The 23,710-nt window shown below is 45.3% G+C and overlaps 1 protein-coding gene across 3 annotated transcripts in view; it reads left to right on the top strand.

Annotated features, from left to right (window-relative positions):
* KCTD1 (potassium channel tetramerization domain containing 1) overlaps nt 1-23,710 on the top strand; it is a 178,196-nt gene that overhangs the window by 80,006 nt on the left and 74,480 nt on the right. Inside the window, exon 1 of one of the 3 annotated variants that reach the window (XM_024580726.4) lies at nt 7,467-8,087. The exons of 1 other annotated variant lie outside the window; for it this stretch is intronic. Coding sequence is in view for 1 of the 2 variants with exons in the window: in XM_024580724.4 (XP_024436492.2) it covers nt 8,431-10,245 (1,815 nt within the window). In the remaining variant the exon portion in view is untranslated. Of the gene's footprint in view, nt 1-7,466; nt 8,088-8,126; nt 10,246-23,710 lie in introns of those variants that run through there. One more of the 3 variants, XM_024580724.4, reaches the window with a different exon arrangement.

The raw sequence follows: 23,710 nt of genomic DNA, 5'->3' as shown, positions 1-23,710 counted from the left end.
TGTAGCCAAGATACGAGGAGTTTGGACTTGAAACTAAAGAAAGGAGCCATGACGACTTCTTGACCAGGGAGGAAAAGTATTAAAATGGTTTTGGAGACCAGGTAACAGTATTTTAAGAATGCACATTGATCCCAATCCCCCTGAAATTATAGGCAAAATTAAGCATATGCATCTTTTGAGGAAGAGGTTTCATAACTTTCCATTTCCAAATGAATTCAAAATGATTTAGTAGTCACTGCTAAAGAGGAAATTATTTTATTGCTAAATTACATTAGCTTTTGAGGCAGTGTTTCTCAAAGTGTGGTTAAATTAGTATTAAGTTGTCCGAGCTGTGTGTTAAAAATGTACATTTTTGGACGGTACCCTAGACCTACTGAATCAGAATCTCTGGAGCTGGCACCCAAGAATCTGCATTTTAAAAGAAGTTCCCTAGGTGATTCTGGTTGATTCTGATGCACTGTAAGGTCCACGAACTGCCTCAGGCTTTGTCTCAAAAGCCAGTAGTTCCAGGAAAGCTAAGTTAATGGTGAATTTAGAAAGCATGTGAGCCACTAAAGCATGGTGGTGAGGCACAAAAAGCCTTTCAATGACCAAAATACCAGAGAAGTGGGGACATTAGCCAGAGTAAACACTTCCCTGGCATTTCAGTGATCATCCATTTAAAGCTGTATTCTATATGCCTTCCCACACGGACAGCAAAAGAGACCTGAAGTGAGGTTCATCCTCAAACTCTTGACAGTTCCACTCAACTTCCTAGAGCTGGATGGAGAGTAGGTTACTATGCTTCTCTAGGCAGATGGAAATGACTAGAAGAAAGGCAGAAGGAAAACTCTTGACCACGTGAACTTGCTAGAGGTTCGCCCCTCTCTGGAGTCAGGCCAGGCATGTTCCTGGGGAGAATCTTCTGCACTTCCTGCCTCTTTGCATGTGCTTGGCAGGGTCTGCCCAGATACCACTGATTACATGTTCTGACTTATGAATTTTGTAGTATGTAGTACTGAAGCATGTGAGACTGTATTGATGAAAATGCACTCCAATGTAAAGAGTTTTCTTCTGGGCTGTGGAAACGGAACTGAAGCACCTGGCCTGGTGAAGTGTTCAGAAAACGTGTGTGCCCTGGGGTCCCGCCCCCAGTTGCTGTGTGACGTCGGGCAAGTCATTTAAGCGCTCAGGGTTTCTACTCATCTGGAAGACAGGAGCGATCCTCACGCATACTCATGCGGACACCTTGAGAATGTTAATGTAAAAGACCAGACCAACAGCAAACATTCACTCAATGTTAACGAGAAAGAAATATGGGGCATATATATTTTTCCAGATTTCTGTGCTTTCCAAGCCTTCTCCAGTGAAGACTACATTTGTAAACAGGAAAGGATGAAAATCACAGTTTTTCTTTGCTTTTTCTATATAAGAGAATGAGCCACAATGAGAGAAAAGATAGGAAAACAAACAGATGCAGTCATCGTCAGGGGAGGCTGTTTTTATTTGGAATAATGACAACCTGTGACCCCTGGGGTACCCTAATCAAAGCACAGACTGTAGGGAGAGTAAACATGAAGAATTATGAGCACTGTACTGATATCAGCTGTGCCCTGGCTCTGCACACTTAGATCCCAAAATAGAGGGGTTAGGCCGGCTTCCATCAGGTGCGAAGCCTGGATCTCCAGCATCAAATTAAAGAAATAGAACAAACACATCCCAGGGCTTCTTTAAATATTCAGAGAAACCCATGTGTCTCTAACAGTTAAATTAAGCTTTCCTAAGAAAAAGTAAGTCAATTAGTTCAAAATGTGGGTTAGTGCTTCTGGGTATTTAAAAGGGGATTTTTTTTCTTTTCCTTTTTAGTTCATTTAGAAACAGAGCCACAGGGCAGGTATATACCCACTCCTCAGCGCATCCTGTGAACTGCTACCGTATACCTAGATACTAACTTCTGATATCTAGAGCTTCCAAATCTGGTCCTCCAACTTTCCCAAAGTTATGAAGACATTAAAAATAAGAGCTTTCAAATTTTCTTGCTTTGCCCTTAAATTTGTATCCTTTATCTTCACCATCATTACTGACAGTCATCAGAGGGTGCCTGACGTGCCACAAGTACGATTCTCCCAATTGAACCTCTTCCTTCATTCAACAAGCACTTACTCTCTGAACTTTTGTAAACAAGGATAGGGCTCCAAGACATTGTGAAATGCACTTTCGGAGCACACTTTGTGACATGTACTTCAACACTCATTTGTCCAATTTATCTAGATGCAATAAACCAAACCTTAAAAATACAAATAAATTAGACATTCTCAAGAAGATGAACTGCCAGAAGCAGTTACTGGGTCATAGGATATGAACATTTTCATGGCTTTCTTAAAAGGCTATCTTAATTGGTATTGACAATAAAAAAATATGAGAATAACATTTTCATACCAATATTAGAGTATAAAGTGGGGTTTTTTTAACATTATTGTTTGTTTTATTTTGCTTTTACTAAATGAATAGGCTATTTTTAAGAAAAATATATAGCATATAGTTTCAGGAACATTGTATGTTCTGAGTAAACAGCTTCTCCTCTATTTGAAATCTATGTATTTGCTACATGGCATTGACACTTATCTTTATCTCCTTTTCTACCTTAATTAGTATTGCAGTGACATTGAAATAAACATGATTTAATAAGACCAACATCCACTTCAACCCCACATACCTTTTAAAGATATATGACCGGAAGATAAACTACTATCATTATTAATTTTGTTTGATTTAACCTTGACAACTTTCATATTTGACTTCTTTACTAACCGAGTAAAGTTTCATTATCAGAATATTATAACAGATAACACACTTACAGGCTCCACAAAAACACAATTGACTTGTGGAAAACTACATTCCCTTAATTCATTACTTGGTTTAAAAACATCTAGGAGACTGGTAGGTGAAAAGATTAAGAATTACAGTTACCAAGTAGCAATTAGAAACTGAAAATTCCACTCCTGTCAATCCTTGTGTTAAGTTCAAGATGACCTGTTTTTTGACAAAGCATCAAAGATAAAAATAGGTGATACCCTCACTGTTCCCGGGAGATTTGGGCAGAACAGCACGGGATTTCAATAGAAAACACTTCATTGTAGTCTGGTTCAGTTTGTGGGCATTCCTTTGCCTCTAACTCTTTTACTGCATTCTTCTAACACACAAATTGGTTCTTACTTCCAATATTCCAAGAAAATAGTACCAGTGTTTTAGGTGCCAAGTGACAAAGGTGACACAGTTTCTTCAGCTGTACCCACTGTGCTCACACTCCAAGGCTCAGCTTAGAACTATTCTGGCTTTCGAAGATTCCCAGATCAAATGACACACTGATATATTTTCAGGAAATGGTTCCCTTGAAGGGTTTTTTTTTGTTTGTTTTTTTCCCCCTATCCTTTGGTTCCTAGAAGCTGAATGTGGTCAAGTGCCTCAGGCATGGGCTATGGAGCTATGCTTCCCTGCCCTACCAGGTCTTGGAGACATAGGCGAGTGGCCTGACCTCTGTGAGGCTCCTGGCCTTGGTTTTCTTGTTTATAATCAAGCCTTAAAATGTAACAGCTGACAGCTGAATGTTCAGGAATGTTCCAGACACTGTATTACATCCTTTATTAATACTGATCCACTTAGTTCTCACAACAATCCCACAATATAGGAGCTGTTATTATCATCCAGATAATAAAATGAGAGACCTGAGACACGAAGTGGGGGCAGCTGTTAAAGCCAAGCTAGCAGTCAAACTCAGGCAGTCTGGTTTCAAAGACTAAGCTATTAACCTCTCTGTTACACAACCTTTCATGGAGGTTAGTTCTCCTACCACACGTACATGTTTGCATATTCATTGTCTACTATGTGCCAGCCACTCTGCTAAAATATGCTACGAACTGTGATGCACAAACTGTGCTGGAAAGGAGTCCGACCTGCAGTAATCAGTAAGGCACAGTTTTGGCTCTTCTGGAGTTTGCTTTTCTTCCCCTTTGTAGAGTTAGATTATATGGGTTCTGTTTTCATCTGAACTCAGAAAAAAGATGATCTTCAATTGAATTCAATAGAATTTAGTAGTGAAGGTCAGAAACAAAGATATGTCAAAAGAGCTTCAATCTGAATTCATATGTGGCCTCCAGAACACTTAAGGAGTTTTTTCATAATCAAATAAAGAAAGCCTGACTTACAAGTGACAAACTGAAAACAAGTGATGAACTAAAAAGTGACTTGAAGTGATGAGCCAAAAGTTGTCCTGGCCTCTGCCCCAACAAGCCCATACAATGCCTTGAATTTATCAGTTTCAATCCTCCCCAGCCTACCACTCTTAACACATAGATACCTCCATTCCCCAACTTCTCACTCACTTCTGCAATAATTTCCTAGTGTGTTCTACTCCAGAGGGAATTCCTGGTAAGGAAATATTAAGCCGAAACAGTCATTACATCCTTTTTAACTTGTAAACAATCACGTTACCTTATAGTTACCTTTTGTCCTGATTTTCAATATAGAAATTCAGATCCATATTATTTTAGATTTTTCACAAAAAAATGTTACTTGCTAAACACAGGATTTCCCTAAACACAGAGCCTGTACATTCACTCCTTCAAGTCAGTGACTGGAGTGCTCACCAGGTCCCAGAACAGCCTCGACCACAAAGGTTTATCCGTGTAGTAGAGGAGCCAGGCAGACAAAAAGCAACTACATCCATTACACAGCAGATGATGCTCAGAAGACTGGAAGCCAAGAGGAGAGAGAGCTGAGTGTGTTTCTGGATAAAGTGTGACCCTGAAATGGGAGTAGGTGGTTATACAATGAGGGGAAAACAGTTGGAGGGGAAAATATTTTTCCTTCCAAAACAGTCCTGTCACTACCTTCACATAATCTAAGAAGTGGAGAAGCACACATACAAAGATGGCACTTAATAATTACGATGACAGAAAAATATGGCGCATCTTGAAGTCCATAAACATCTTAGTGTCGCTTATAGTAAAGCATTCTGACAGTTAAATAATTGCAACAAATGTTCCATACAACACTGGAATCGTTTTATATAAAGGAGCTATGCATTCTGCACAATAAAGACACCTTTCTGACAAAGAGGGCAACTGTCGGTTGTAAACGGTGGGCTGAACGGACCTCCCGATAGGGCAAATCAAAGGGGAGGGCTGCGCTGATAGGCAGAAGTCAACCAATATTACCTCTCTGCCAAAAGAATAAAGAGAAAGCTTTTTAAAATTCTCTTAGTTCAGAATTGTGTATATGGAAGCACAGGATGTTTTTATGCGATCATTTCTTAAACCTCCCCTATGAACTCAACTGTAATTGTGTATTGTTGGGTTTTAAAAATTAAGCAACTTGCGGGGGGTGGGGGAGGGGAGGTTTATAACTGTTTGGTTTTTCTGGGTGTTCTTCCTGGTAAATACTAACCTAAAGAGGATGGTACTAACCTAAAGAGGTCTTTTCCAATATTTGATGACGTATCGTTACGGGCAAAAAAAATGGTAGCGTTGCAACAGCCGGTACCACGAAGCAGCTTCAGTCTCCGGACAATGAGCCCAAGGCATACTTTCCAAGGTGCGTTTTTCGTATCTAACGCAACCGGGAGTCCTGCGGGTGCTTTGCCAACTGTCCAGGCAGCATCTGAAACTGTTGTTTTTCCAAGCCCGTTAAAACGTTATTTGCGCTTGGATTTTTTTTTGGTTCTGCCATTCTCCTCCCCTGCCCCCTGGCTTTTACCAGTGGAGACCTGCCCTGAGGGATATTTTGTCCTGGGAGCACAAAACTATTTTCTTTTCTGAAAGTAAGTTGACGTCAACTGGGAGCTGTTTTTGGTTGCTTTGTTTCCCGGAGCGTCCAACCCAGAACTTCGCCTCGGGTAAACTGCTAACAATTCAAAGCAGCTTGTCGGGCTGCGAGGAGAGCTGGGGGCTGGAGGAACCCCCGCCGCCTGGAGAAGTGGGGAGACCCGGGGGACCCCTTCGCTTCTGGGCTGGAGCGTGGGCCTGAGTCCCGGGTGGAGCCGGGAGCACAGCCCCTCGGCTCACTGTTCTCGCGGCGAGGGCCGCCTGGGAGCAGCCCCTGGTAGGTAACTTGCCTGGCTCCCCACCTGAGTTCTCAGGAAGGCTGAAATTTCCTGCCGGAGCGTCCCGGAGGCCAGGAAACCTGGAAGCATCCCAGGACAAAGGGCTAGCCTCCCAGAAGCAGCCTTATGCGACTGGTGTGTGCCAGCTCCTGCGCGCGGGTCCGCGTGTGCAGCTAACTTAGCTGCATACTGCTCTGGGCTCCCGGGAATAAACACTCCTTTTTACATATTGGGGGAGGCGGGGACAGTGAGTGCAGTTTGAACAAAGCCTGCTGCACCTCGGGGACCATTCCCTAGGAGTACAACCTCCGAATTCCTAGCCTCCCGTGACAGGTCTCTGCAGAGAGGAGGGCAGATAAGTGTGTGTGTGCGCGCGCGCGCGCTTTCCCCGAAAGAGCCGGAGGGGGCCCACGAGGCAGGAACTTGCTCCAACTTGTTCACACCAGGCGTTGTTTCCCCTACGCTCTGCGCCGTCCAAGGCCGAGAAGGCACCCGGACGACGAGGGGCCGATCCGTGGAAAAGACACAATCAACTCCCACTTAGACGCTCTCGCGGCACAGGGACCTAGTCTTCCTTCTTTACTTTTTCTTTTTCCTTTTTAATTACAAAATGAGGGATCCGTTTCTATTGATGCGTAAAATTATAAACTACCCAGGAGAGGGCAATGGGCAATTGACAAGACTCCCACAGTCGAAAGGAACAGAATTCGGGCAGGGAGGCAAATGCGAGGGCGCATTCGAGGAGCTGGAGAGGCTGCCTCACGGGAGGGCCGGAGTCGTGCTATCCGGACCTCATACCGTCCGTTCTCCTCGCCCCTGGGGCTCGGAGCTGGCCAGCGCGCCAGCGGACACTCGGGCTGCCGGAGGAAGAGAAAGTTAGGATGCAGTACGAACTCCGGAGGTGGCCTGCCTGTGCCGCCAAAGTAAACAGCCGCAATCTCTGGCAGCTCTGGGGGAGCTGCCCCTGGGCCGGGACAGCGGGAGGCGGCGACGGAAGGGCGCGCAAAGCCTGAGCATGCCGGGGGCGGGCGTTTGGCTGGAAATGGGGCACAGTCTCCTATGGGAAAGTGGGACCGGGCGAGCTCTTTGGCTGCCTTTCCAGTTTCGCAGGTGTCCGCCCCCGTGCGCCGGAGGCAGCGCAGCCCCGAGGGCAAACGAGTGGCTGTTGGCAAACTTGGAAGGCGAGCGCGCTCAGGATCCGAATTGCCAGATTTGTGGCAGTGGCGGGGGCGGCCGGGCCCCAAGTTCACTTTTTCCGCCCGCCAGACGGACTTAGGGACGGACACTGCTCTAGCTCCAATCAGGTGGAGCGCCTCGCCAGTGTAGCAGCTGTGTCTGCTCCAAGTCAGGGAGGGCGGTGACCTGGGCGGGTGAGGAGGGGTCCCTGGGGTACCGAGCGCCGCTCTCCGCGTCTCCCCTCCCAACCGCCCCTCCCAGTCTCTTTCTTTCTCGCTCCTTCCCGAGGCTGGCTGGACCGGCGCGGACTTGCCCCAGACCTACGGGGAGCGCCCCAGGTCGTTAATGACAGCTTAAAAGTGGCAGTTGGAAAAGTCGAAAGGGATGAGGCTGACGTAGGGCGTGTTTCGCTCCTTTGCAAGACTCGAAAAGGGAGCTGGGAGCTGTGCGGCTGGCCCCAGGCCCCCGCGCCTCGCCGCCAGCAAGTAGGTGGGGGAGCCGCCGCCAGCCCCATCCCGCTCCCAAGCCTCGCCCGCTGCGCCCTGGCCGCGGGCACAGAGAGGGTGCGGGGCATCGCCGTGCCTTCTCCACCCTGCTCATTAACCTGCCTGCTCCACTACGCTCCGCGCGGCCCCAGACACGGGCTTCTCGAAGCAGCACCCGCGGCCCGCTCGGCGCAGCCGCCTCCGCGAACCCCCGGCTCCGGGGGGCAATGAGGGGGCGGTGGAAGGGGCACTGCTCCTCGGGCATTACTTAGAGAAGCGAGACCGCCCCGCCCTCCCGCCGGCCCTCCCTCTCTCCCGCCCGGGCCGGCGCGCCACTCCGCCAGAGGGTAAGTTGGGAGTTTTTCACCCCCACCGACAGCTCTCCCTCCCCTTTCATATTTTTACCCTTCAAAGTTTTCCTAGGACTGGGGAGAAGGGTGGGGGAGGAAGAGGGTCCAGCCAGCCTCCGTCCTCACTCTCTCCCTGTCTAACTTTCCCCACCTCCCCTCCATCCCTTGAGCACCGCTGCCCCTCCGGAGCAGCGCTCCAAACTGACAATTGGAGCGCGGCTCCTTTAAGAGCCCAGCTTTGCCTCCCGGTAGCTGAAGGTCATTAAACACAAAAGCTCTCAGCGCTGCGGTCCAATATAGCGCATGCGCCCTGCCCGAGGACTGGCAGAGAGACGGCAATATGGCGAGAATGCCTGGCAGCGGGGACTGTAACACCAGCGCGGGCGGCAGCGCCAGCGCCGCCGCCGCCGCCGCCGCCGAGAACAATGGGGAACGGGGCGAGGGCGAGCGCGGTACAGGGGGCCGGGGCCGCGGCCGCCGCCACGGCCGCCCGCACTACTGCAGCGCGGGCGAGGAGGAGGAGGAGGAAGAAGAGGAGGACGACGAGATCCAGGAGGTGCGGATAACGGGGGACGAGGAGGACGGAGGTGGGGGGCTGGAGGACGACGAGGAGGAGGAAGAGGAGGAGGAAGAGATGGGGCTGGACTGGGACGAGCCCCTGGAGCCCGAAGACTCGGCCGGGGAGGAGCTGGAGCCGGAGCCGGTCCATATGATCAATATGGACCAGAGCGCCGCGCTTGAGCCGGAGGCGCCGCCGCGACTGCTAGCGCCCCGGGCCCGCGGCGGGCCTCCCGGGGATGGCCCCGAGCTGGACCCCGACGTGCTGCAGCGCCCCGAGCGGGCCCGGCTGAGCGAGAACACCCGGCTGGCCACCCGCTACGCTGTGCGCATCTTCCGGGAGTACCTGAGCGAGAAGGCGCAGAGCCCGGACTTCGAGACCATGGACAAGGGGGCGCTGTGCCGCGTGCTGCGTTCCTTCTACGCCGAGGCCCGCTCCAAGAGCGGCCAGCTCTACAGCAAGTCGTCGCTCATCAGCATTCGCAGTTCCCTCAACCGCTACCTCAACGAGCCCCCGTACTGCCGCACGCTCGACCTCACCAAGGACCCCGAGCTGCGCAGCGCCAACCTGACGCTGGCCGCGGTCATCCGCAAGCTCGAGGAGCAGGGCGCCGGGCCGGTGGTGCAGAAGCAAGCTATCACGCGCGCCGACCTGCGCAAGCTCTACACCTCCAGCGTCTTCAGCACCAACACACCCTTCGGGCTGCTCAACAAGGTCTGGTTCGAGACGTGCATGTATTTCTGCACGCGCGGCCGCGAGAACCAGCGCGAGCTGGAGGAGGACTCTTTTGGACTGGCCATGGACGAGGACGGCCGCAAGTTCGTCTACTTTAAGTCCCTCGGGCCCTATCACAAGTCGCGCTCATCGTCCTGGAGCAAGAAGCGCGCGGAGAGCAGCGACGAGGAAAACTTGCCCCGCATGTACGAGACAGGCACTGAGTTCTGCCCCTATGCCAGCTTTGTCAAATACCTGTCGAAGCGCAACCCCCTCTGCAAGGCGTTCTTCCAGCGGCCACGGGACCACTGCAGCGAGGGTGATGTGACCTGGTATGAGAACAAAGCCATCGGCAAGAACTTGCTGGGCACCAGGATGCAGATGCTCTCCAAGGCGGCCAAGCTCTCCAAGACCTACACCAACCATTGCATCGGCGCCGTCTCCATTGCCACGCTCAACAGCATCGCAGGCATCGGTACCAAACTGGGCTCGCCCGCCCTGCAGGGCTGCTATGCCGAAGCTCTGAACGGGGCGGCTCGCCACCACTCCCACCACCCCCCTACACATCCCTCCCATCACCACCGCCCCCAGCCGCCCTCGCTGGGGAACACCTATATCCTCCCCAAAGACAGTCAAATCGGGCCGGACGTGAAATCCGAGGCTGCGCCCAAGCGCGCCCTGTATGAGTCGGTGTTTGGGTCGGGGGAAATCTGCGGTCCCTCTTCCCCCAAACGACTTTGTATTCGCCCCTCGGAGCCTGTGGATACGGTGGTGGTGGTTTCCGTGAAACACGACCCCCTGCCTCTTCTTCCAGAAGCCAATGGGCACAGAAGCACCAATTCTCCCACCATAGTTTCACCTGCTATTGTTCCCCCCACCCAGGTAACCAAACTAAACTCTATGCATGAAATGTTTCTTTGGTACCACTTGGAGACTAACTTGTGCTAATGCAGGTCTGGGTTGGGGGAAGTTTAAAAAACCAAATATACTGAATCAGATTCGATTTTACCCTTAGAAGCTTAACTCTTGGTTCTTTTCAGGAAAGTTTACACCTCGCCTTAGAAGATGTGAGAGGGAAATCGCCCTAACCACTGCTTCGCAGTAACGCTAAAATCTTCAAAGTTCACAGAACAAAAGCAGCCCTTACAGTCTTTCCGTCGAATGCATGAGTTTTATAAGGTGAAGAGTGCAGGAATACTATACATGTCGAGGAAGTAGTTGCTTAGAATGTATTTGAATAAAGTAACCATTAAAATAGTCTATTACATATTCGCCACAACTTACGAAGTTAGAAAAACTGTTACACATTATTAAAAAGAAAACATGCCAGTCCCACTTCCTGTAGGGGGTGGGGAGTGGAGAGACTGGCAGTTGAGTGCCAGTAACATGTAACTGAATGTAAAGTGACATCTGAGTGTAGTTTCTGTGAGCTGAAGTGCGTTGTTGAAGTTAGCAGATGGAAAGGACATCTGCCCTACCTGCCAGGCTCTGACTCGGATCGTGTGCCCTGTGATGCCCAGCACTGTGGGCACTAAAACATTGCTGACTTTCCCTAGTCCCGTGGAACCCACCATCTAGTGGGTAGATAAGACTTACAAATATAGGTGATTAAGACAAACAGCACAGGAGTGTGGCAAGAACCCCAAAGAGTCGTATCCCAGAAGCTGAGCCACCTTGGGCAAATCAGTTCACCTCTCTGGGCTGTTGTGTCCTCGTCAAAGATAAGGGGACTGTTTTGACTTTGAAATTATTTCATTCTAAGCTGTACCAAATTCTAGGTGGAGACTGGGGGCTTAAGTGGATGCTTCTTATCTTATGATTTTTCCTGGAGGAATATATTCGCATTATTAAAATGATGCTTATCTTCTGGGTACTCTTCTCTAGGAGCCAGAAACCAGAGGTCTTTGGGGGCTACTCTGTTCTGTAGGCAGGAGTAGCCCCTGGAGGTTGTACAACTGCAACCTCTCTGCCATCAAGGAGAAGTAGGAATTGGGGCTGTAAGTCTGGAGGTGTAGTGCAGGCCTTTCAAGGAACAGATGTCAGTTATCCCGGTGCTTTTTCTAAAGCAGATATTCCAGTTCTGGACAAGTTGACCCCTTCAAACATTTACCAGACAATCAGCAAGCCTCAAGGCCAGCTGTGGAAGGGGCTGTGAACAGTAATATAAACACGAAAGTTCTCTAAAATACACAAGACCTGTAGGCTATGTGTCTTTCTTCCTGTACTTCTAGTGTGTGTAGTACATTTCTGACAGACCAGGAGGTCTGTTTTAGGGAGTTTTAAGGATGGAGGGGAGAATTTTTTCTCTTTGGAGAATTTGGGTTTGCTTTTTCTTCGAAAAGCAAAAATAAATGTTCACCTGCTTCTGCTAAAGTAAAAACCCTTAAAATGTCCTGGTTCAGAATAGCATCTGATTAAGAACTAAAAGCCTAAGAGAGTTTTTAAAGTATACATCTGCTGGGAATCATAGTGAAACAGTTCGTCTACTGGCATCTGTCTGACACCAGAGTCGTTATAGAACCATGACTTAACATCGGCCAAAGTTGGGCCAGGTTTGTTTCGTTGGCTGTGTTGCTCTAAGGAATGCAGTGGCTCTGTCACAGTCTTTTCTTTTAATCGAGGGAGGTGAATCAGTTCTATAAAGCTGGATACCGATTCTCTTATTTTTCTTAAATTGTCAGTTAACCCCTGAGTTACACATAGATTTGAGTATCCATATGTTGGTTTTATTATCACTGTGGCTCTTGAACTAAGTGCCCTGTAGTTAAAATACTACAAAAAGTTGTGCTCCTTGCACATGTTTAATAGTCAGCTGTTCATTTTTGTTAAAGTAACTTTTTTTAATCAGCATTAAGAAATTTATAGGAATTCTTCAGTAACTCCTGTAGAACTCATTTTATGAAGTCTGAGAATTCTGAGTATAAAACAAATGTTTTAAGTAAAAAGCTGGTACGAAACTTCTATTTATTAAAATCACTGTAACAATTGAGGTCCAGGGCGTTTCCTCGGGGTTGGTAAGTGGCCCTAGGCATTGCTCGAGGTTGTCGACTCCTCTAGGCGGCCATTCCTCCCCAGGAAATGCCATGTGCACTTCAAGTTTAGTCATGATTTCTTAATTATAAACATGGGCTGTCTAACCTTAACCCTGCCAGGACCTTGTCTCGTGGTTGTCACTGAATTCCACTTCTGACCATGTTGTTCTAGACTTCTTGATAATACAGTGACACCCTGTTGGTGCTTTAATTCTCTTGTAACATTGCAAGTTTCTCAAAAAATGAAGAGCTTATTACTTTAAACGCATTGACTCTTAACTTCTTGAGGACATTAACAAGTGTGTCATTTATGGGACTGGTTAAAAAATGAATATACTTAAGGAGTAACAAAGGTAGAATTCATGATTTTTACTCAGGTGAAGTGCCTGGGTTTTATTTTTTATTGGGGGGAGGGGTTGTGATGGTTGCTTTAACTGATTCCCTCTTTTAAAAAATATATATGGCTTTGTTTTTTTTTAATTTTTATTTTTTGATTTTTTTCTGCTTCCTTAGGAAGGAAGACAGAGAAACATCAATTTGTTCTTCCACTTATTTATGCATTTATTGGTTGATTCTTGTTTGTGCCCTGACCGGGGATCAAACCTGCGACCTTGGCATGTCAGGAGGACACTGTAAACTGATTCACTCTGTAATTCCCTTGAATGGCTGTGTTCAAAGTAGAGGGTAGTTTCAGTTCCTTTTCCCCCAATGAGCTGTTGTAATTTAAGATGATCCAGTTATTGGTGTAACTTCCTAGCTCCCAGGTGATCATTTAAAAAGGTTTAACAGGCCCCTCCTACAACTTTATAGCTGCTCTCTTTGCATGAAAATACAGCATTTTTCCTGCCTCTGAGAACAGTACTTCAGGTTAGATGGTAGAGATTTCTAACATTAGTCTTTATAATTTACACAAAAATAGAGTACTAATAGGAGCTTAGGTTTTAAATATAGTTTTGTTGCTTAAGTTTTTATAGACTGTGCCTCTCAAGTACCAAACAAAAATGTGAACTTCAGCTTCAAAGCTGCAAGTTGCACTCACTTGACCCTAACCCAGATTATTTCCAGAAATACTTTTAAGGAATTCTGAAAGTAGAAAGTCCGTTAGTGGAAAGATTCTGGAGTCAGTGGTGCATGCCCACTGTTTCTGTTTCATTGTCTTCACTGGGGGCCAGGGTTGGTCCTTACAGTTTCCAAGCTGAAAATTGGAACAGCCTCCCTGTGGGGCACATGCGGTCAGTCACTCTTGACCTTGCCTTTGAGAAGGCAGATGCTGATAGCACTGGGAAACCCATTTCCATTCAGATTCAGATGCTGCAGGGCGGGGGGTGGGCAGGGAACAGGAATATTCAGTCTATTTACTTAATAGTTTTATTTTGCATTTGGAGACTAGGCAGAAGGGATACTCCTGTCTACTTTAAAGACGAATACAGAGTTCTATAAATTTGACGGTAGTAGTGTGTTTAACAGTTGCAGCAATTGTCAGAACTTTTTTTGCAATGGTTATTTGGAGCTGTTAAGATTAACTGCTCTGTTTAAAATGGATGTTTTCCTGATTTTTAATGTTACTTTGTGGCTATATTTCTTTTTCTGCTGCAAGAATGTTTGCTCTGCTTTATGGAAAGTTCAAATTGGTGGAGAAACTAAATGTCATCAACATTATGTAACTTTTTTCATTCATTCAGGAAACAATTACTGAGCACCTACTAATCTGGCTCTTGTGCTGGGAATCTCTAAATTAGTCTATTTTCCACTTGGCAAGTAGTCTCATTGGCAAGATTTTGGCCTCATTAAATATTAAAACTAGAGCAAAATAAAGAATAAAAGGTAATGCTCTCAATGTTTGCACCAGTTATTTTGGGAAAGAAATCTGTACTTTTGCGTGTGGCAGTCAATACTCAGGTGTATTGTTTTAAATTGATACAGACCCACATGTATGTCAGCTCACTATCTATTAAATCTGATCCAGGAAATAGAAAAAAGAGTGTTTGCTGCCAAAGGAGAGAGTGGATCCCGTCTATATCCTTGTGCCATCCTGATTTAAAAGTCTGGCTTCCCTAACAAATGACACCCAAAAGGCCATTCTGTTGTCATTGCTTCTGGGTTCGAAGCAAGAAGAGCCCCTTTTTCTACCAGCTCTGCCAGCTGTAGATGAGATCACTTCAGCAGGTCCTCTGCTTGGCTTAGACCTGTCAAAACTCCGCTCCAGTCATTTAATAAAAAGTTCAGTTTCACGTTATCTTCTGGTATCATAACTGCTATTTTAAAAGCAAAATCTATATAGGAGTTACTATGTTGTTACCTATGTTGAAAACCTTAGGGCCGAACATACTAGTAATCTGTGGGTCTGTCAGATGCTCAAACTTTAATTTCTAGAACCTAATCTACTCTTGATTGATCATTCACTGCAGTATACCAGGTAGTCAGGATGCCTTTTTAAAGGCTTTATTGGAGTATTTAGATAGGGGATAGGGGTGTGGGAATTAATTAGCCCAGAGGGTATACCAATTGACCTTGATAGAACTAAAATGAAAGAAAATATAACTTTGAGATTTGACACATTGTACTGATAAGCTTTTTAGTGTTCTAAAGATGCTGAATTCAGCTCAGCCACTGTTACTTGAGCCTCTTTCTACCTGCTGAGTGTTGCCGAGGGGAGCAGGGACCAGTGGTCCTCGTCTTCCCTCGAGGTTTTCGGAGGGCCGGCAAGTTTGTGGACTGCAAGCCAAAGTGATTCTCTGCTTGCTACATGAACATCACAAAGGAAACAGATGAACTTTAAAAATTTTAAGCTCTACAAAGTTTCAGGCTCTGTGGTTTTACAGATTGATGGAAGTTTCTGTTTGCCTGCTATTGTCGTTTGAGAGAGGATGGGCTCTTAATGGTGTTGAGTCTTCCTAACAGAATGAGCTCCTATTCTATACGATCCAGGAATCAGTGAGTGTGTAAGCCATGTTACCACACTACACCTCACTATAAAAAGGGCTCTAGGTTACGATTAAACCTGCCAGTGAGGTTGTATTACCTCATACCCATGGCTGTAAACTAAACAGCAGACCACAGTATAACCCTTAGAATTACAGGAACCCCAACCCAGCGTGACGTGTTTTAGGTTTTCAGTAATTCTCCATGTCCTTCTGTTCAATACTCGCTTTACAGTCGGACTTACTTCCTTCAGCTTATACTTCAACAACCTGACAGAGATTCTTCCTGCTCCCTAAAATGACACATTTGTATATGACAGTAAACTTTCATTAGTGACTGATATATTTTTATTCATGTCATATCCTAAACTTTGCCCAAATCTTGGCTTTCAAAAATAATGGAAGTAGGAGCATCTTAAAACACTGTTAGTCGAGTGTTTCAGCTTTAATTGGAGTTTTCACCAAAGCAATGTGCTTTTGGGCTGCTTTGGGAATCCTAGCGGGAACTTTCTTTTCCTGGTAACCCTCTATATTCTGAGATTTGTGACTTCACATTCTGACTCTCCAGGCAGTAAGTTGGGTTGTTTTCAATATGTGGGGGACACAGGGAATTCCTACGTGTGCCCCTCACACTGAAGGAGCAGTGTGGAGATGGTAATGGTCTCCCATGTTGAGTACATTTATTCAGGGTCTGGCACAACTAACGCCCCTTTTTAATTACAAAAGTCATTACAAAATCATAAGCATGTAATTCTTTAACATAACAATATCATACTGGACCACACGGTATAGTATTTTAGGTGAAATGTTCAAATTAAAAGTATAAATTATTACACCCGTATTACTACCCTACCAACCACACTCAAGCAGGCCTTACTTCTGCCAGACCCTGTATAACCTTGGAAAACTGGGGACCTTGGGGAGATCTTAGGAGAGGATGGGGAGGTGCTAGAGCAGCTCAGTTAATCCCACATCACCGGCCCATTCTCTGTCCCTCACCTCCTCATCCCCATCTCTACCGCAGAGTAGACACTGAAAATCTGTATAATGCAAACCTTCCCTGGGAGTATCTAGACTGCTGTGCCTTGAATTTCCGCTCTCCCCAGTCACCTGGTAGTGAGCACTGGAACATAGGCATTTTGATATGATCTGTGAGGAAGGAGGTAAAAATGTGCTACCTGAAAAGGCTGACAGATTTAAGAGAGCATTTGGTTGGAGGCTTCTGAGGAAAAAGGAAAGGAATTTGGAAAGGAATGCTGAAGGATGACAGAGATAAATGTCGCTTCCTTTGTGAGTAATTTGATTACCAAATTAGAATGTCAAGACTCGTTTGGCAGATTGTAATCATCAATTTGTGGTTTTACACCATGTCTCCCGTCCAGGTTAATGCAGTTTAGTCAGGTGTCCCACCATTTAACCCCCATCTTTCCTCTCCGAACACAAGAAAAAGGGAACTATTATTTATGGCATCTATTCCCATTTGGGCACCTTCTTTTCTTTTTTTTTCCTTTTTTTAGGGGGCACTTTCTACCACATGCCAGAGACCTAGCTAGTAGATACACTGTATATATTCTAATTTAATAATTGTAGATTTCTCTGCTGCCCCATCTGTTTAGACAAAATGTTCAAGAATAATATGTTCAGATAGATTGAGATACACACACACAAATTTGATCCATGAGAAAATCCTCCGTTTTGTTATGATAGTCTGAGATATCAGTGTTTAGAATGAGTTTCTTGAGCTTGTGGGTTAGTGCTGATACCTAAACTTGCTATGGTTTTTGCCATGAAGTTTTTAAGGAACATAACTTAGAAATGTGAGTTATTTGCCCTCGCTGGTGTGGCTCAGTGGCTTGAGCGCGGGCCTGCGAATTAACGGTCTACGGCACCTGCCTAGGATGCGGGCCAGGTACCCGGTAGGGGGCGCGCAAGAGGCAACCACACATAGATGTTTCTCTCCCGCTCTTCCTCCCTTCCCCTCTCTAAAATAAATAAAATCCTTTTAAAAAAAGAAAGAAAGAAATGTGAGTTATTTCACCTTTCCTAGCTTCCTAGCTATTGTGAGTCAGTGCGAGGACATTTGGACCAGATCCGTGCAGGAGTTGCTGAAGGGAGTGCTGGGTCCGTGGGGCTGTCATTTCAGCAGGCTGTGGTCTCTAGAGATACACGAGACTCCCTTCTTACAGAGTTGTGATATCCACTGTCCCATCCGCTCACCGCTCACAGATTCTGTAGTTATGAAGCTGAGTGTAATAATAACAATCAAGATGTACTCTGGGCTTTAGAGTGGTCCACCTAATGGCAACCTTTGCATCATTTGGGAGCTTACTGATAATGTAGACTCTCGCGAATCTGTTCCCCTGGATCAACACTTGCATTTTAAGAAGATTCATGGGCAGTTTATGCTCACAGAACATCTTGATGAGCAGTGGTCTCTGTGGTCTCTCATTTAATCTTCACACAGCCCTTCAAGGTTATTTTTTCCATTTTACAAAGCAGGAAACTTTAGGTGAATAGGTGTTGACTAACTAACTTGCTTAAGGTCTAGGAACTGGTAAGTAACCATGTTGGGGTTTGAATCCATGTCTGTCTAATCCCAGAGTCCCTGCTTTTAAATCCATGGTTTGTTGATTCCCAAAGTCTTATCACCTGTTCAAATGCAAATCCAGTAAGGAGGTGATGTAACGTTGGATTCATATCACTACCGTGCATGCTTTTCTAGAGCAATGTGAAAAGAGGAAACTTGTTAAAACACAGGGGAATTCAAAACCAGAAAACAGAGTGGAATATAACTGATCCCTGAACAATGCGGAGGTTGGGGGCGTCCATCTCCACACCCTGCCACACAGAGAATTGAAAATCCATGAATAGCTTTTGACTCCCCCAAAACGTAACTACTAATGGCCTACTGTTGACTGGAGGAGGCCTTACTAATGACACGCACAGTCGATTAACACATGTTTTGTATGTTATATGAATTATATACAATAAAGTAAGCTAGAGAAAAGGAAATGTCATTAAGAAAATCATCAGAGAAAATACATTTACAGTATTTATTGAAAAAAAATCTGCGGACCCCCGCATTTGAAAGCCGTGTTCAAGGGTCAGCTATGTCCCCAGTGTAGAACGTGTTCTTTCTGTGTTGCTGTGTGTGGTCCCCAGCCTTTGCTGGGTCTGGGACTGTAACAGCCTCTTTTGAGAACCCATGTTTCATAGTGGTTAAGAGCAGGTCAGATCCCCCGAGGCCAAACTGCAGCTCAGCCCAGAACCTCCCCTGTGCTCGAGTCTCCTCCTCAGTCAGACGGGGTCCGGGGTAATACTTAGGGTCTGTGGTCCACAGTGCTAAGTGAGTTGTGTTTTGAAAAGTGCTTTAAAAGTTTTCCATCACTTTACTGTCTGAGCACAGGACGTCTTAGGTTTGAAAGACAGCTGATCTGGTGATAAAGTCCCAGTCTCAGTCTGCAGTTCTTCTCTTGTAAATGTCTTGTCCAGATGCTGTGCAGGGCCTCTCTGCTGGGCCTTCTTCTGGGCGTCCAGTGACTCAGCTCTGTCGCCCTTCCTCTGTTCTGATAGGAAATCTCAGGAGCCTCTGGCACCCTGTCTCACCCAGGCCCAAGTCCATCACGTGGATGATTTAGTTCCCCCAAGGCCTGTTTGCCTCTCCTCTACTTTTCTTTAAGGTTACAAGTGCTGAGGCCCAGGAGGGATTTGCCGCCATACCTGCTTCTAGGTTTGTTCTGCAGACCCTTCCCAGTTCTCTTTATAGGGCCTTGGCAAATTTCAAGCACTAAAGGGGATGGGGTCAGGGGGGCTCTGGTGGGCATAATTGCTGCCCAGACTCCAGCAGATTCACAAAAGTCAGCTTAGCATGAAGTCAACAGCTTTTCACAAAAGATGAAATTTTATCCGGAGTGGTTTGGGATTAGGGGAGCAATCCATAACACTGGCTTCCTAAAACATTTTGACAGTTCCAGCAATAGCTTTGGTAAATTCTAATTTTTGTATTCCAGGAGTAGGGCCCGTGTTTGGCTAGGTCCCGTCCGGTGCATAATTGGGCTACAATTTTCTAATACTTGACTGTTTTCTTGGAGACTATATAAATCAATAGAAGTTCCACTTAAAGTCAATGTGTACTAGTATATATTTTGAGTAGACTTCAAAATCAGGGTAATTGGTTGGTGTTTTGATGCAACATTGCTGACCAATTAACCCTTTTGTGACTTGTTTTTAGTTGACAAGGTGCTCTTAGAAAATAGAGGTGACTGACAGATATACTGCAGGATTTATTACCTCTGATTTAGTTTGCCCTTTAAATATTCACAGTATTCAGCTAACACAGTCCTAATGGGATAATTTTGCGGTCTTTTGTAATTTTAATTAATAATTAATAACTTTAATAATTCTATTAGTTTTATTAAGGCTGCTTATCTGGAATGTCATTTTCTACTTTGCGACATTCTTCCTGACAAAACTACATATGAATAGATTTCAGCATTCCATCTTGAGTAAGTATCTCATTGTTTGTTACTCCAGAAAAAGGTTCACAGAATATTTATTTTTTTAGTGGATTGAGGTAGCAGTTTAAAACACATTGCTATAGAAACATACAAACATAAATAAAAGTATAATAAGATTATAAGAAAACTGGTTATGCTAACTTAGTTTTCTTTTTATCTCAACTTGGTGTTTATTCACATGTTAATATTTCATATATTATGGGTTTTTTAATTTTATTTATTTATCCTCACCTGAGGACATACTTTTTTCATTGTGTTTTAGAGAGATGGAGAGGAAGATGGAGGGAGGGACGGGGAGAAAGAGGGGGAGAAAGAGAGAGAGAAACTTTGATGTGAGAGAGAAACATGGCTGGTTGCCTTCTCTAATGCACCTGACCCAGGATCAAACCCTGAACCTGGGCATGTGCCCCTGACTGGGAATCAATCCCACCACCTTTCAGTCTGTGGGACAACACTCCAACCAACTGAGCCACACTGGCCATGACTATTTATTTTTAAGAGAGAGATGAAGGGAGGGAGAAATAGAGAAAGAGAAACATCAATGTGTGAGAGAAACGAAGTATAATCAGTTGCCTCTTGCATGCGCCCCAACCAGGGAGCAGCCCACAATCCAGGCATGTGCCCTCACCCGGAATTGAACCAGCAACCTTTCGCTTTATGAGACAACACCTAACCAACTGAGCCACACTGGTCAGAGTGCATGTTAATTTTTTTTTAATTAACAGTAGGATATTCATAGTGCTGGTGATTTCACTGTTTTCAGGATTGTTTTGTAAGTGGAGGGGGAGTCGTATAGGTCCAGGTATATTTCTCAAGTTGTTGTTTTTTTAATTTATGGAAAGGATCATGGAATCATAGGTTCTATTCCCAGCATTTAAGTGACGTCTTTTAGAACCACCTCTTGGGATGTGAGAGATGATCCAAGAAGAGGAAAGTCAAGGGGAAGGAGACTGCTGTACAGAAAACCTCTGAACATAGGATTCTAAGCATTTGCTGTGTACGAGGGCAGGCATTTGGAGGTAAGGAATAACTTAGAAATAGTTCAGAGAAACAACGCTGGAAAAACTGCATGGGAAGACATAGGGCAAGTCAGAAGGAGAACTGCTGGAGAGGAAGAAGAGGGTCTTGTCTGTTTAATGACTGCTCACAGGTAAACCCTGGAGATTCACAGCATGTGTTACTGCCAAAGTAATGGGACCAAAGTTGGCCTAACAATGACTAAACATTGAAAACTAAAAGTGTGTAAGGAGGATGTGAAAGTTTGGAAAACATAAAATCTTGTCTGGTCAAACATTTAAGCCTTCTCTTTGCTCTCACATTGAGACCTCTTGGGAAAGCCTTAGTGCGCCAGTCTTGCAGCTGTCCCAGCAGGAGAGAGGAAGTATCGCGCGGTAGTCCAAAGAAGTTCAGAACTGCTACTGTGCCGCAGTTTGCATTTTAACTCTAGGTCTCAATGATTACTGAAAGCCTGCTTCCTTTGGTAGCCGACATTATTTCTGTCACGTCTCGGTTCTGTAGGACCATACTATGCATAATCCGTTACTAAGGCACTTGTGAATAGTGCTTTGCAGTTCGCAAAAGGGCTTTCTTGCGTGTGATTTCATGCTAAGGAAGCTCTGGAGGGCACTTCCTAGTGTCAGGTACTAGGGCAGATGGATGATGGGGACAGATCCACAGTCCCCATTGGAAACTCATTCACAGTCTTGTGGGGGAGGAAGACAAGCAACCTGCAATTTGAGCAATTTGAGCAATTTGAAGGCAGAGGATAGGAACAGAGATGCCCATTCTACAGATGAGAAAAACTGATCCGCAGAGAGGTTAAGCAGTTTCTCAAGTTGACCTCACTACCAAGGAGCAAAGTTAAAGCTCCAATCCCAGATCCAGGCCTCTTATACAGTAGCAAATTTTTAGCTGTAACTTATAGCTAAAGTTTTAAAAGCATTGTTCTTGGGTTTTAAAGGGGAAAGAAGGACATTGGGTTTTGTGTTTTCACATTTCAGGGAAATAAAAGGGAACATTCTCGATGAGGGGGACATAAAATAGCCCAGTCTTCCAAATGTCAGCGCGTGTTCAAGGCGGAAGTGGCTGAAAGCTGTCATAATTTGGGGATCCCTTCTGCATATAAAGTTGAGCTCCGGGGGAGCCCTTCCCACGGCGGTTAAGTGCTTACGGCTGCTCCTAGGTCCCACACTCACCGGGAGCAGGCGGCAGGTCTCCCTGGTGCTCTGTCTGCTCCCTGCTGTTGGCGACTGAAGACTTGCTCCCCAGGGCCTTCGGTCTTTTCCACTTTACTCGAAGCACTTCATTAAAAGAAAACTGAATACAGTACTGATGCAGAGTTATGACTAGTAAAAAACACCAATAAAAATGACTGTTAAGTGCTTGACAAATAGAAAATGTTTAATAATACTAAGGTGCTTTGTGGGGCAAGGGTTTATCCCTTGGCACAGGATAACAGGCCTTTCTGTGGAGGTTTTCCTGGGATGCTGCTCTTGGCAGGCAGACAGTTCTTGCCCAACCAGAACACGTGACCAAAATGGATCCTGTCATCCTGGAGTCACCTGACTTCTTACTGCAAGCCTGTTGTCTGGAAGTGACTATGACGGACCTATAGATAATACAGAGTTATGATAAAGATGACACTTTCGTGACACAGGAGCAAAAAAGGGAAAATACAGTAGGAAAATAAAGGAGAGGAGAGGTAAGTAGCTAAGGTGCCTCCAGTCTTATGAGAAGTTTAGAGCAAAACCAACATGCTTTCTAAGTTCTTACTAGACTTACCAAAGGGTAGACCAAGTTCAAGTTATGTGAATAATTAACCAGAACAGCCTTAGGCAGGTTACTTAGTTTCTCATCTGTTAAATGAGGATAGTGGGAATATTGCTGTTGGGATTAATAAAATCCTATATTAAGTGCTCAATAACTGGTCACTTTTTTTAAAGGTTTTATGTATTTATTTTTAGAGAGGGGGAAGGGAAGGAGAAAGAGGGAGAGACACATCATTGTGTGGTTGCCTCTCGAATGCCCCCTACTGGGGACCTGGCCCACAACCCAGGCATGTGCCCTGACTGGGAATCAAACTGGAGACCCTTTGTTTCACAGGTCAGCACTCAATCCACTGAGCCACACCAGCCAGGGCATTTTTTTTTAATTTCTACTGGTTAGAGATTATTGACAGGCAGGTATTAATGTCTTCAGTGTTCTATAAAACTATCCATGTCATTAAAATATATACAATTTGATTTTTCCAGATTATCAGCAATGAATTTGTAGAAATTGATATATTTATTTATATTTTTCATTAAAATGTTGTGATACCAGTAAATCATATTCTAAACTTATTTTTTTAAGATTTGATTTTAGAGAATGGAGAGGGAGGGAAGGAGAAAGAGAGGAAGAGAAACAGCAGTGTGCTAGAGAAACATCAACTGTTTGCCTCTTGCACACCCCCAACAGGGGACCTAGCCCACTACCCAGGCATGTGCCCTGACCGGGAATTGAACCAGCAACCCTTTGTTTCGCAGACTGGCACTCAATCCACTGAGCCACACCAACCAGGGCTCTAAATTTATTTGAATAAACAAATAATCATATAGAATACTCAAACAAGATCTTTTAAGCATCTATCATTAAGTAATACATATGACCTGATGATAAATTATAGGGGTTTTTTTTAATAGTAGCTTTTTAAACATTCTCATGGCCACTTTACAACCAGAAAAGACCTTATCCAGATACAATAAAGAATATGAAACTTCCTGGCACTGTGTTGGATCAAACAGTGGCACTCTGTTGAAGGGCTAATTTTAGAGATTGTGTCATTCTCTTAATCCTCTTTTCCTACTTGACAAGTAAAATACTTGCTCAGTTGACAGAA

The sequence above is a fragment of the Desmodus rotundus genome, chromosome 10, assembly GCF_022682495.2.
Source record: "Desmodus rotundus isolate HL8 chromosome 10, HLdesRot8A.1, whole genome shotgun sequence".
Classification (NCBI taxonomy): domain Eukaryota; kingdom Metazoa; phylum Chordata; class Mammalia; order Chiroptera; family Phyllostomidae; genus Desmodus; species Desmodus rotundus.
This window is presented reverse-complemented; position numbering and strand designations above follow the sequence as displayed.